General features: G+C 39.8%; 1 protein-coding gene across 4 annotated transcripts in view; it reads right to left on the bottom strand.

The window, feature by feature from the left end:
- The window catches only part of trim33 (tripartite motif containing 33), a 32,990-nt gene that overhangs the window by 8,157 nt on the left and 11,049 nt on the right, over positions 1-13,784 (bottom strand). For 2 of the 4 annotated variants that reach the window (XM_026153261.1, XM_026153262.1), the window contains exons 3-14: positions 10,771-10,924; positions 10,274-10,406; positions 8,959-9,075; positions 8,729-8,843; positions 8,026-8,172; positions 7,340-7,457; positions 6,862-7,133; positions 6,276-6,470; positions 3,260-3,316; positions 2,862-3,062; positions 686-815; positions 350-413 (exon numbers count right to left, since the gene is read on the bottom strand). In XM_026153261.1, the coding sequence (XP_026009046.1) occupies positions 350-413; positions 686-815; positions 2,862-3,062; positions 3,260-3,316; positions 6,276-6,470; positions 6,862-7,133; positions 7,340-7,457; positions 8,026-8,172; positions 8,729-8,843; positions 8,959-9,075; positions 10,274-10,406; positions 10,771-10,924 (1,703 nt within the window). The remainder of the gene's footprint in view (positions 1-349; positions 414-685; positions 816-2,861; positions 3,063-3,259; positions 3,317-6,275; positions 6,471-6,861; positions 7,134-7,339; positions 7,458-8,025; positions 8,173-8,728; positions 8,844-8,958; positions 9,076-10,273; positions 10,407-10,770; positions 10,925-13,784) is intronic. The other 2 variants (XM_026153263.1, XM_026153264.1) reach the window with 1 other exon arrangement.

Raw genomic sequence — 13,784 nt, 5'->3', positions numbered from 1 at the left:
CCACAGCAGATTTTTACTTAAGCTCCTCACAGCATCAGGATTCAATCTTAATCTAAACGACCCCTTTTTGTACCTAAGCTGGACCGGTTTAGTGTCGATTAGTCCAATTACTTTTGAGCTGATTACTGCACATATAAAAAGCATTTTCCCACACAGTTCTTTCAATATTAAAATAATACCACAATATATTCATATTGTAGATCTTATATGATTATATTATCGCTACAGATGTAAATGATATAAATGAAAAATTTTACATTATTATGGACCCAACACTATGCTAAAGGTCATGGAAACACTTGTAAATCCTTTCTCCTTGTTAATAAAATTTTGACTTATGTTGTCTTACCTGCCCCTGCTGCCTGTGCTGGAGTTGCTGGAAGGCCGTGCTGGCGTATGGGAATTAGACACACCTGCAGACATAAATGAAACAAGGAACAAAACATCCATGATCACCTCTTTCTCTGGGTACACATTAAAGCTCTTCAACATGTACACAGCACTTAAGCAGGGAAAGAAAAGAAAGAAGAAGAAGAAAAAAAAAAATCAGTGTCATTTAGATCAAAGGCTAAAAATCCAAAGCTATTAATGCCGCCCGAATATCCCATAGACTGTATGTGATTTAAAACTGCAACAACGTTACAAATAAAACATTAAATGATATTTTAAAAAGACATGCGGATACCTGAAGATCCAGGAGAGTGTGTGGATAGTCCGGGTGAGGGGTTCATGTCCACTGAACCCAGCTGAAGCTTGCTGGCTGTGATCCCGCGATACATAAGGTCTCCAAGGTAGTTGGTACCTGCATCCTCCAACTACAAAAAAAGTAGAGCGATAGAGAAAAGTTAGTGAAGAGGCCAAAAATAAAAATAAACAAATAATGAAATAGTGATATCCAACCAAGGTAAACACCACCAGCTACAGACACATGTAATCGCAACTAACTTTACCATTCCTGGTCACATGACACATTTTATGTAACTATACAAATTCACACATTGCTCATCATGTTTTCAAATATCTAATTTATGAGTTTTTTTAATCTAAGCTTCACAGATATTAAACATCTTTCAGTGCTAGTGATTATTGTTGGGTCTGTGTTTCCACAAGCCCCGCTGGTTTAGAGACTTATTCATCATGAAGAAAACAAAACAGTCAGCGATCGATCGATGTACTTGCAAGGGAGGCCTCGTTGGCGTCTACCACAAAATGACCCCAACGATGGCCTCCGCTTGCTGCCTTTTATTGGGAAAACAGTTCACACAATACACATCACAGCAAAAGCACCACCCACGTAAAACCCCCAAATGGTTACAAAGACAAGGCACTATGCGTGTGTATGTGTAAACATCTGTGTGCGTGTGTGTGTGATACCTCCTGCTGACCAAAAGGGTCATAAAAGCAGGAAGCAACATCACAAGAAACAGATCTTCCAGATAGGATGTGCCTGTGATAAAACACTACAGCCCCCGCCCAGAACCTCGAGAATCTGGGTGAATGAATTCCTTTCATCACAGAGTTAAAACAATGTAGAGATGGTAAGCATAAAAATGACAACATTTAACAATTCACTCTAACAATTATACAACCAGAAAACAACATATACAAACTTTATACATTTTAATATTTATTGCGCAACTATTTGCGTTTTTTTTAGTGCTGCGATACACAATTTCCTAACAAAGAGTTAACACACACTCCTCAGCCTCCCTGGGAAAGTCTATGCCAGGGTGCTGGAAAGGAGAGTTCGTCCGTTAGTCGAACCTCGGATACAGGAGGAACAATGCGGTTTTCGTCCTGGTCGTGGAACACTGGACCAGCTCTTTATCCTCTCGAGGATACTCGAGGGTGCATGGGAGTTTGCCCAACCAGTCTACATGTGTTTTGTGGGCTTGGAGAAGGCATTCGACCGTGTCCCTCGGGGTGTCCTGTGGGAGGTGTTGCGGGAGTATGGGGTGTCTGGCCCATTGCTACGGGCCATTCGATCCCTATACGACCGTTGCAAGAGCTTGGTTCGCATTGCCGGCAATAAGTCGGACTCGTTCCCGTTCCTGGGCTCCGCCAGGGCTGCCCTTTGTCTCCGGTTCTGTTCATAATTTTTATGGACAGGATTTCTAGGCGCAGCCAAGTGGCGGAGGGCTTTCGCTTCGGTGGCCTCAGAATCTCATCTCTGATTTACTGCAGCTGCAGTAATGCGGATGCTGCACCGGTCCGTCGTGGTGAAGAGGGAGCTGAGTGTAAAAGCGAAGCTCTCAATTTACCGGTCGATCTACGTCCCTACCCTCACCTATGGCCACGAGCTGTGGGTAGTGACCGAAAGAACGAGATCGCGGATACAAGCGGCAGAAATGAGCTTCCTCCGAAGGGTGGCTGGCCTCTCCCTTAGAGATAGGGTGAGAAGTTCGGCCATCCGGGAGGGGCTCGGAGTAGAGCAGCTGCTGCTCCACATCGAAAGGAGCCAGCTGAGGTGGTTCGGGCATCTGACAAGGATGCCCCCTGGGCGCCTCCTGGGTGAGGTGTTCCAGGCATGTCCCACCGGGAGGAGGCCCCGGGGCAGACCCAGGACACGCTGGAGAGATTATATCTCTCGGCTGGCCTGGGAACGCCTTGGTATTCCCCCGGATAAGCTGGAGGAGGTGGCTGGGGAGAGAGCGGTCTGGGCCTCTTTACTTAGGCTGCTGCCCCCGCGACCCGGCCTCGGATAAAGCGGATGAAGATGGATGGATGGATGGAGTTAACACATTTTATATAATTTATACTGATTAAAAAAAAAACAACAATGTAATGAAATGTAATGTAAAGAAATGTTGATTGTTAATCAACTTTATTTTGAAAACTGAACAACAATAAAATGTGCTTACCTGAATGGGAGGGATCTCAGGTACGCAGGGCAGGTTCTCGGGATTGGTGACGGATGGGATGAGCTCAATAGGACCCATGGCAGGGTTTACAGGGCTACGGTGTGCGTGGGCGCCGGCCATACTAGCACTGGTGGGACTCGTGGGATTGGCATTATGCAGGGATGCAACCGGAAAAGGTCCTGCATGCCCTGGATTAGAATGCTACATGGAAAAAGAGAAGGGAAAGTATAGAGGAAAAGGAGGGAGGAGAGGAGGGAAGCAGGTCACTCACTGAGGTTTAAATAAGAAAAAAAGAAATCTTTGTTGTGCAAACAACATTGCTGCATCATCATGCATTTGAATGACCACACATGCTGCACAAGACAAATTAATGACAAAGTAAGAAAAAAGTGCCAAACCCCTGATTGTAGTAAGAAACGAAACCTTTGGTGGCTCATCTCAGATTCTATAGACATCTGGACACAAAGAAAAAGGGGCTGGATATAGTGGAGCTTCTCTTACCTAGTCGTGCATGCAGGCAGCAAATGTACATTTTTATATTGTAAATGGTATTTTATACAGTAAATGGTATTCAAGAAAATTAATGTGTACAGATACACTGGAGAGGTAGTGTTAAGCAGAGCTGAGGAAGTCCTTTGCAGCCTTCTCTGGAACAACAGTTTCAGATTTCCTTTTCAAGGAATCATTAATGGTGTGTTTGGATGTTATACTTCATCAAATTTAATTATCATTTGTGTGTAGAAAATTGAATTTAAAAATTCATTTTTCCATAATAGCACAGCTAAATTTGAAATTAAAACCTGAATGACAAACAGTTTTAAATGGACTTTATATAATAACCCTGGCTTAATTATTCTAAAAATCAATTAACTGCATTCATTTCAGGACAAAAAAAATGTTTCGCTGCTTTTCTGAATGAATAAGACTGTTAAATGTACGAGAAAAGGTTTTTACATGTGTATCTGTTAAAAATCTAACGTGTTCCTTTCCTTTAACAGTGGCTTTTCAACCTTCTCTAAAAACCCAGTTATACCCTGCAATGCATGCATCATATAGAATTCAATTTACAGGCTTTTTTGAGTTTTATTATTTATATTTTTATATTCAATTTTATTTTCAGTTCAAGGAAATCTACTGTTAAAGAGCAGTTCATTGCTCATTGTTCATTGCAGGGAGGCTGCAGGTAGAGAGGCAGGGTACACGCTGGACAGGTCTGTGACAAGCTAATACAGAGGGACAGGTGATCTTTTACTCACATCACACCTACTGCAATTTAGAATCGCCAATTAACCTAATATGCATGTGGGAGGAAGCATGAGTGCGCAGAGGAAACCCAAATTGACACAAGGAGAACATGAAAACTCAAAGTGCTAACCACAATGCTACACTAGTAGCATCTCTTAAAGCCAAAGTCAAAGAAGACACTCAATAATTGCCTTACTTATTCATGGTCTTAACATCGACCACAATAACCACGATTTTGGTCACAATCCAGCAGCTCTACTCACAACTAAATAAGTATTTATGTAGGGCTTTATATCCAACATCATCCAACAGCAGATTTCTTATTTTAAGGAGACAATAATCTTTTAATGCACGAAAATTGACGAAAATAAATGTCAATTTTCTCCTGAAGGTGAATTCCTTGTGCTTCTATAAAATACGTTATGCATTTTAGCAAAAAAAGAAAATAAATATTACATTTAATAGTGCACACATATATACACAACACTTGCTTTTGAATTTTGCTAAAACCTTAACATTTACAGAGTTTACATTTCTTAAATTAACGCCACTATTCACCCAGATAAGCTTTAGTGATTCTGTTACAGTCATACATGAAAGCAGATGGCAGAAAATACACATCTAACAGCCCGTTTCCCTCACAGGAACCTTTGTTGAGACTTCAATCTTGTTTCCAGTGTTAACTGCATGACTAAAAGGTGTCATCACATCACAAATCGGCCAAGTACACAATATATCAAGTCTGGTGTCTGAAACCATTGAAGTAAGAATGCAAGAAAGGGATGAAGTGAATTTGGATTCAAAAAGAGAAAAGGAAAAAGTGGTCCGCTCTCTTTGGGCTCATCTGGTTAAATGATGATTATACAAAAAATAAAAATAAAAATCTGACATTCACAGATATTATCCTTATTTTCTATATGGCTTGCATATAATTTGATAGATTACAGAAACTTTTGTTTGCCCCACAATAAAAAAAAAGAAGTAGCATCTGTGAAATTATGTCCATTTTTATATTAGTGGGCGACATAAAAATGAAGAGATTTCTATGTAATGTGATCAGTGGATATTGCAGTGTAATTAGATTATTAATATTTTATATTCTTACATGAAAATGGTAGTTACATTTTTCTAATTCAGTTTCTTCTTGCACATACTGCAAATTGAACTTCAGCTTTGATTAAATGATGTAATTTAACCATGCTACTATTAGAAGAGTGAAGATAGACGGCTGCACCATCGGCTGTTAATTTAAAATGAATATCCATCTATGAATCAATGACTTTTACAAAAATACTGGCGGTTGCCAGTGGTACCCCTCAGACTTCTATGAACTTCAAAATCTTACGTCAGCTTGTTCTCAAGTTATTGCATTCATGAGATTTGGTGACTCGCTGATCTAGAGGCCCAGGTCAATGATATTCAAACTAGTCAGAGATTTTTAGTAGATACACCTTTGGCATCAATTTGAAACTCATATGTCATTTCGTTCTGGAGTTATCACATTAACTAACTTGGGAGTTCATGAGGCAGACCCGCCAGGGTGACAACAATAACCCATTAGCTTAACGAATCAGAGGTACAAAGACACCCATCAAGATCAGTCTAAACTCAGACTGATAAAGGTGGGGCTGATGTTTTCTTTGGTAAAGGTTGAATCTGGACAAACACCCATAATTGTATTGTTTAGGAAGTCCTGATAGTGTCTTATAGAAAAAACGGTGAGGTTAATAATGTTTGAGAATATTAAAAATTATTAACCTCAAAAATGCCTTTATTTCTTTAATACTAGACTTTCTTACTTACACTCCTACACTACATACACACACTCCAATTTATTAGATGCTCAGGCAAGCAGACCTGACCACCTGGTAGATAGGTTGCAACAGCAGAGCACACTGGATGCCACTCCTGTCATGTCCTTGCAGGGGCTCCCCCCCAAATAATATACTGGATATTGTTCAAACTACTTTCTTAAGTCAGCTATCAGGCTGCTTAATATCAGCCTTGCTCTGTCTATCTATACACGAACGGTATTAAGAATGGCATTTTTGGTCAAACAGCTGTTTACCAGTCACATTTAATAAATTAATCTAAATGTGCCTTACATAATAAAATTACACCTGTTCAGCTATTTCCATGTAGTGAAACTAGAGTGTGTTTTGTACTGACCTGTCTCTGTAGCTGCGGCTGCATCATCGTAGGATACTGCTGTCCATTATGTCTCGGCTGACTGGTGGGCATTCGACCCGGCGATGGGCCAGGTAGACGCATATGGTGTGAGGAAGGGTACAATGGGGGGCCCGGCCCCCCATTCATACCCCCAGGCCCTCGTGGTATCTGCTGCATGCTGATGAGTCTTGGGGGCTGGTGGAAAACAAAAACAAACCTTACAGACATATTCGACTCCTGTTCTAGCAAACATGGTCGCCAGAGACATGTCAATGATGATGATTAATGCTCATATGGCAATCACTTCAATCATTTATTCTACGGAGACACTTCAACTACTACAGCTTCTCAAACTTCTAGAATTCTACTTATTCCCAACAGGAAACATGTTTTTAAATTAAGTCTCACTGAACTTTTTGTCTAAGTAAATGTTTTTTGCCAGATTTGAAGCCAATAAAAGTATTTAAGAGGTATTGCAGCATCCCTCCACACTGCTGACACAGAGGTTTAGTAACACATTATTTTTTGCTACACTAGATTTACAGTTTATTCCAAAATGGCCCCTTAGCTGGGAATGATTTCATACCTGCTGCTGAACCATGGATGGGCCTGCCTGCCTGGATGCAATGCGCATCTGTTGCTGTATTTGCTGCTGGTGTTGCTGCTGTTGTTGTTGGTGCTGCTGCTTCTGGTGTGCATAAGCTGCCTGCTGCATGTGTTGCAGTCTGAGTTGTGCCAGGTTGATCTGTCCTGGGTGTTTGCTGGGGAGACCTTGAACTGGGGATATAGGTGGTCCGCTTACCATCACGGCGCCGGGCGGCTGTGCAGGTGGAGGTGGTTTCTCAATAACCAAATTACCTAAAACAAGAGGATGGAGGCCAGTGAGCTGAATTTAAAGAAGCACACGGAATAAACGATCCCTTTATTTACTTAGAGCAGTGTCTGTCACGTAGAAATAAACAGCTTGTAAGAACATTAGACGAAATATTCACTAGAACAAATCAATACTTAATGCACTGACATGGTAGTTGATGAGGTATAATTTGGGTATACATTTCTCTCACCTAGATTAACCACATTTTTGGCCCAGAAGGTGGGGTCACAGAAGAAGCGCACAACTCCGTTGGCCTGGGGTGCTGGCTCCAGTCTAACTTTGAAGAGCTGGCGTAGCTGATACAGGATCTGCATGCATTCATGCACACACAGAGAATAATGTTCTTCAGTTACAGAGCCTGGCTAAGCAAGCAACAAATATTATGTTTATCAGCAGGCCCTTTGGGAGCATTACTCAACAATCCCACAACAAATTTATCTCAATTATCACATTTGCTGGCTATCTTGTGGTAGGCGGTTAAATTCACATGGCAGAGCCATCCATCCACATACAAGGGGATTAATTTTGCAACTATATCAATACAGCTTGGCCAGCAGGGTACAACAGGGACAAAAATACTCTTCTTAAATTGCTCCATTACATAGAACCACAGGCAATAAAAACACTAACATACAAGCTACCCTATCTCCTTATATTAATTGCAATTCACACGTGATCACGATCATTAGGTCATGTGACTAAAATATTCATTAAAAGAAGATCAAACACTTTATATAGTATGATTCTTTGGATGTACGGGGCTTTGGCATCCGCTTAAAGCCAAATCCAATGCTTTTTCAAGTCTGCTTTGTTCAGGCCATACAGTTAGCTCCACCATCTCCACTGCTGATCATCTGGAGCTCTTGAGAAACATACCAGCCTCTTGCTGTAGAGCAGTGCTGTGCTGCTGCCAGTAGTGATGGCCCAGTGGCAGAAGTTGAGCACATGATGAATCTGTTGTGCCAGTTGGGTAGTGTCTTTATGCTGAGCCACAAGCCTCATACTGCGTTCTTTGGTCACACTCTAAGACAAAAAGAGAGATTATATTGGTTAAGAAATTGCTACTCAAAGAGTCTAAACACTCCAGCTGAATGAATAAGTCATGATCAAGCCAAATCTCCCTCAAGGCAAAAATAAAGCACATGCATGGAAAAGGATTAGATCCTTAGATTTGATTAGATTAAAATCTAACAATCCCTGCAGGTTGCCTGGGTTACTGCGGTAGAGTTTAACAGAAAATAGCAAAGAAAAAAAATAAGAAAATAGGCACAATACATGAAGTGTAGAAACACAATGTGAAAAAGGTTCGGCTAACAAAATGCTTGCATCTATGAGCCGGGCTCCAGACATAAAAACTCTCGAAAAGCCTTTTGCCAACCACACGTCTTTAACTGTGCAATTTCAGTGAAATTACTATGTTTCAACGCTGTTACAGTGAGTCGCCTGGCACAGCCTGAGCTCTCATAAATTCGTTCAAGTACTGCTGCTGTAATTTCAATCCATTCCACCAAACCAATTATGAATTTGCAGCAAATTATTAAGTTCTGATCCAGACTAGCTTCCACTAATATTCTCTTACCTCCAACTGCTGCAGCAGAGACTTGCCCTTTTTGTTGATTTCATTTATAAGAGTAAAAACTGCAATTTTGATCTCATGCTCCACCTTCCTGTGTGTCTCATTAAGTTCTTTTAACCTGGGTTAAGGTAAGCAAAAAGAGGACACAAATGATTTACATAGAAATACCAGCCAGAAGTATATACATCCCCCAACTGTGTCAACAGGTAGCACTGGTTATGAAAAAGTCGCACCTGCTTTGCACCTGAGAGACAGAATAATGGACAAAGTTCTTCTTTTCCTGTAATTTGGCCATAGTGGTGTCAATGATGCTTTTATGGTTCTGGAAAGCCTCTTCCAGAAACTGGTACCTGGGAGTTGAAAGATAACATCAGGAAAAAAAATATAAGAACAAATGACACAGTACTCAAAGAACACCAAATCATACACGCACAAAATAAGGGTTCATGGCAGGTTGAATCACCATGAACCATGTTTACTTGTCGTTCTTCTTGGCTTATTGCACCCTTAAAGTGAATTAGCAAGACATGTGCTCAGAGCTCATCAGAAGAAGCCAGAGACGCTGACTGTTTTATATTGTGGATTGTCATTTATGCTTAGAAATATATACTCATACATGCTTAGAGTTATATAATCAATTGCATATTGATAGGATGTCTGATCCTTAGTAGTCTGCAAAGACTGTGTGTGCCTTCCACAGGGTTCTGGCATGCACACACATCCTAAGGTCATGAGAGAGGTCGTACCTTCTCTTACTGATTTATGGTATAGGAGGGACACCTACTCTGTATATGTTTAAGTATAAGAGCCCTTTGTTTAGGTGGACCGCTGGACTCCTGGCACCAGCTTTGGGGAGCATGCTACACATGCTTGGATTTCCCCTTGTGGGGAAAATTAATTTATTAATTAAGTTATTCTATTCCTGTTTTCATGTCCTGTTTTATGACCACTGACATTAAAAGTATCGCTCCTCATTCATTTTCACAGTTGCTTCAAAATAAGTGTGTAGATAAATACCTGGGGGGTTGCTAAGATAGCTGCTGAGTGGGAACGGTTGTTCTAGATAGACTTTGATACCATCAAGTTGCAAACAACTTTCAATTAGAGGGCAGACGATTTATTAGTTTTGTGCAGATAATGGAAAAAAGGGTTGATGTTCCTAAAGGTGAGTCTCTCTTTGGAATAATTGAAACTGATAAGCATAATTTGATACAAAAACAATATTCTCATTATATTACTACTGAATCCTAACCTGCTAACCTGTAAACAAAACATTTTAAAGCCTCATGGCAGTATGTACATTAAATTTGGTGTGTCAATATGAAAGAGGTGCAAAATGCCCAGACACCAGTGGCTGCCAGCAAAGTAGGCAATCATTCTTAAACCTTAGTGTGCTGGGTTACTGCAGTAGCCCAATGTTAGGATTATTGGGGTAAAAACAAAAACACACTGTGCAATTAGTCACACAAGATAGAGACACTTTACCACATAAGAAAGCTGAAAGACAAGCAGCTGACAGATGAAAAAGGCATGTGCATGCTGAGCTACCTGTGCTCCTTGTGCTCCAGCAGCTGGCAGTCCCTACAGGTTAAAGTGTCACATGTCTCACAGAAAAGCTTCAGTGGCTCCTGCTTGTGGATGGGGCAAAAAACGGGCCTCTGTTCTGAGGTGCTGACAGACTCTGTAAATACACACCAGAAGAAGACATCATGAACACTCAGGAAAATAGTGATACTGGCAAGGAGTGAAAATGACCACAAGGAAAAAAAACAAACAAAACAACACAAGTCAGTGGAAGATCAAACAAGACTGCAAAGAAAGAGAAAATAAGACAGAAGCTATAAGAAAACTAGAGATTGGATCCTCTCTCCAGCCTGAGGGGTTCCATCGAATCCATGAGATCTGCAGCACTATTACCATGGCAACAACCAATCAGCTTTACCACAGACACTGCATGTCAACTACTGTTTGCCTCGTTCAGTCTTTTGTAATGTTAGCCTCACTAAGTAGCAGCCAAAACTTCACTGTAAGAGTCGGAGTCTTACCAGACGCAGCATCAGCATCCTCCTTTGTACGAATTTTGTGGTCCTTTGTGATTTTCACCCTCTGGTGGGCCTCCACACAGGTTTTACACAGCCACTCTCCACACTCCACACAAAACCCTATAGTTCCTGCATTGTCCTCACAACTTGTGCACACCTTGGAAAGACAACACCAATTAGCACCTAAAACAAAGTATCAAAATGTGGTGATATCATACCAACATCATAATCTAGTCTTCTTTTTTTTTTTAAACACCATTTTTGGGACAATGTAACATTTTGTGCTACCAAAAAAAAAAAAAAAAAGTAATAATCCACCATTATAAAACATATTTTGACAAAGCATGAACTATCAAATTCTCGCTCTATGGCGCAAATACACCAAAGATATATTAATACAGAATTATTCTCACAGTAACTCTGTTTTGTAGGTAACTTGTTAAAACTGACAATAGTTTACAATTTATTTTTCTAACATTAACATTAAAAATAAGTGAAGGTTTAATCTTGGAAAAGTGTGAATTATACACAACTCTAAAAGGTGTTGGGGTATTTAATTCTGAAATGTTGTGGGTCATTTTAGTGGGTCACGAGGTGCAGGAGTGTGGTTTTACTTGCAGCAGTAAAAGAAAACCAATGAATTCAAACAATATTCAGCTTCTTCACTGCAACATAAATCTGCATTTTTAAGTTTTAAGGATGATCTGGTAGTCAATTTTGTGTCATCACTGAAAGATACTCATTTGTTTTGACAAATAACTGAAAATTAAAATAATATGATTGCAACTAACTAAGTCTTCCACATTAAGATACTGGCAAAATTCCTGTTTGAAGAATCTAAATGACTCTTCAAGACTTGTTTTGGGAGACTGAACTAATGCCATTTTCATATGTTTTTAACGGCACGAGGATGGAAAGCCGGAGTGAAATTAGAACCTGAAAAGGTATAATCCAGATAAAAATTACCTCGTTTTGGTAAGCTGTTTGCACTTCCACAGATCATGTAATGCGCCTCAGTTTTGTCACTTGCCAGTTTTAAACAAGAACTAAATAGGATCATTCTGATTCATGTACGGACTTTTAAATATTACCAAACCCAGATTACAAGTACTTTAACTTGAACGCATCTACTTTGAATTATTGTATTTATATCATGACAAGTTGAAAATATTGAGGAGAACAACATGTAGCATGGTGTAATATTGCTAAAAGAAATTTTATGTAAAAAAATAAATAATTTTTTTTTTTTTTGGGGGGGGGGGGGGGGGGGCTGTGTAGGTGTCCTTTAAATTTTGCATTTAAAGGACATGTATCAGTTTGACAGTCTTGTAACACTGTTTAAGAGTTCTAGTTTTCTTTCTTGACAACCTTTTGATTTTGACTTTGGTTTATTTTTTCCATTGTAATCCAGTCTGAATCAGGGATTATGGTAATCCTTGATATTCTGGATCACAATAATCATTATCCTGTTCAAACTAGAGATTTGATATGGATTAAAAAAAAATTAGCTGGGTCACCTGATCCTATCTGATTACATGATCCTGTTGTTCCTTTGAACTAGATTTCAGGATTTGATCCTGTCTGATTGGATTAATACTACCAGATTACTTTTGAAAAACTGGACCCTGGTAGGGGAAATTTAAAATCCAGCTGATATTTACAACTTCCCTAACATCTAAAGATAAAGCTTCTGAAAGGAGCCTTGGTGTTTTTACTTGGCTTTTATCATGTCACAGGTCACAGTGTGGAGTTTGCATGTTCTCCCTGTGCCTGCTTGGCTTTCCTCGAATTTCTTGCCACCGTCCAAAAACACGTGTGTTAAGTTAACTGGAGATTCTGAAATGGTTGCAAGTGTGAATGTGAGCATGGATGATTGAATGATCTCTCTCTATTAGTGATGTGATAGACTGATAACCTCTCTAGGGTAAATCCCGCCTCACACCCAGTGCCAGCTGGGACAAGTTCAAGCTCCCCCACTTACAACCCCAAATTGGATAAGTGCTAAAGCAGATGAACATTCACAAAGGATTTAAAATAAAAGCATACTAGAAGGTACCATCGCAGCCCACAGTTCTTCAGGAACAGGTTTACTGTCTCACAAAAACTGGTTTGAAAAACAAAAACAAAAAAGAAAAGAAAAAAAAAAAATCACCATAGTGGGTAACAGACGGTTGAACATTAACTAGAACCAGAAGAACAGGTGTCAATTAGGGCTGTGCAATATGACCAAAATCTCATATCCCCATATAAACATTTCTTATCCCGATAATGATATATATCATAAAGATTTCACATTTTCTGTAAATTCAGTGAATCTTCGGCATCTTGACTTGTGTTTTCAGCTGGGTGTCATGTTCCTGGAGTTGAGTGTTTTGACCGATGCATGAAACTATATATTTTTAGACGTAAGTTCTAACGGCCGCCATTTTCTTTGTGAGAATTTATTACACGGCGTGTTGCGGGGAAAAGCTTGTTCTAACATTTGAGTCTAAGGTTTATTTTTTTACCACCTGATAGCTCTTTTTTGCTTCTCATTCGTAAACTCTCTCCATGCTCTTTCAACTGATACTTTCGTAGGTGGTTGAAGAAGTTTGCCGTGTTTGAGTCTGTGGTGGGGACCGGTTTGTGGCATCATTTGCATAGTACAGTTTTCTGGTCCGTGTCAGACTTTTCATTACCAAACCATGTCCATGCTACAGAGGTAGCCCCTCATTTGGAAATAAGGTTCTCGATTTGTTTTGACTGGTCCTTCTGTTTGGAGCTACCCGGTTCTTCCTCATCATTACTGGCCATGCTGGTATTCTCATGGTGACTATAAGTGCCATTTATAGTTACTTCATGTTTTTATTTGAGGTAATTTGTCCTGAAATTTGATGTTTGAGAATATTGTATTTTGTCATCATTTCAGTTTATTTGGAAAAATCTCAACAGGATCATGAGCTTTATTGTGAAAACAGACGCATAAAACAGTCACGTATCTGTCCATAGTGTGGTTATTTTAAATATAAGAGAAAGAG

Source organism: Astatotilapia calliptera, chromosome 20, assembly GCF_900246225.1.
Source record: "Astatotilapia calliptera chromosome 20, fAstCal1.2, whole genome shotgun sequence".
NCBI lineage: Eukaryota > Metazoa > Chordata > Actinopteri > Cichliformes > Cichlidae > Astatotilapia > Astatotilapia calliptera.
The sequence above is the reverse complement of the archived record's forward strand: the minus strand, read 5'-3'. Positions and strand labels throughout refer to the sequence as shown.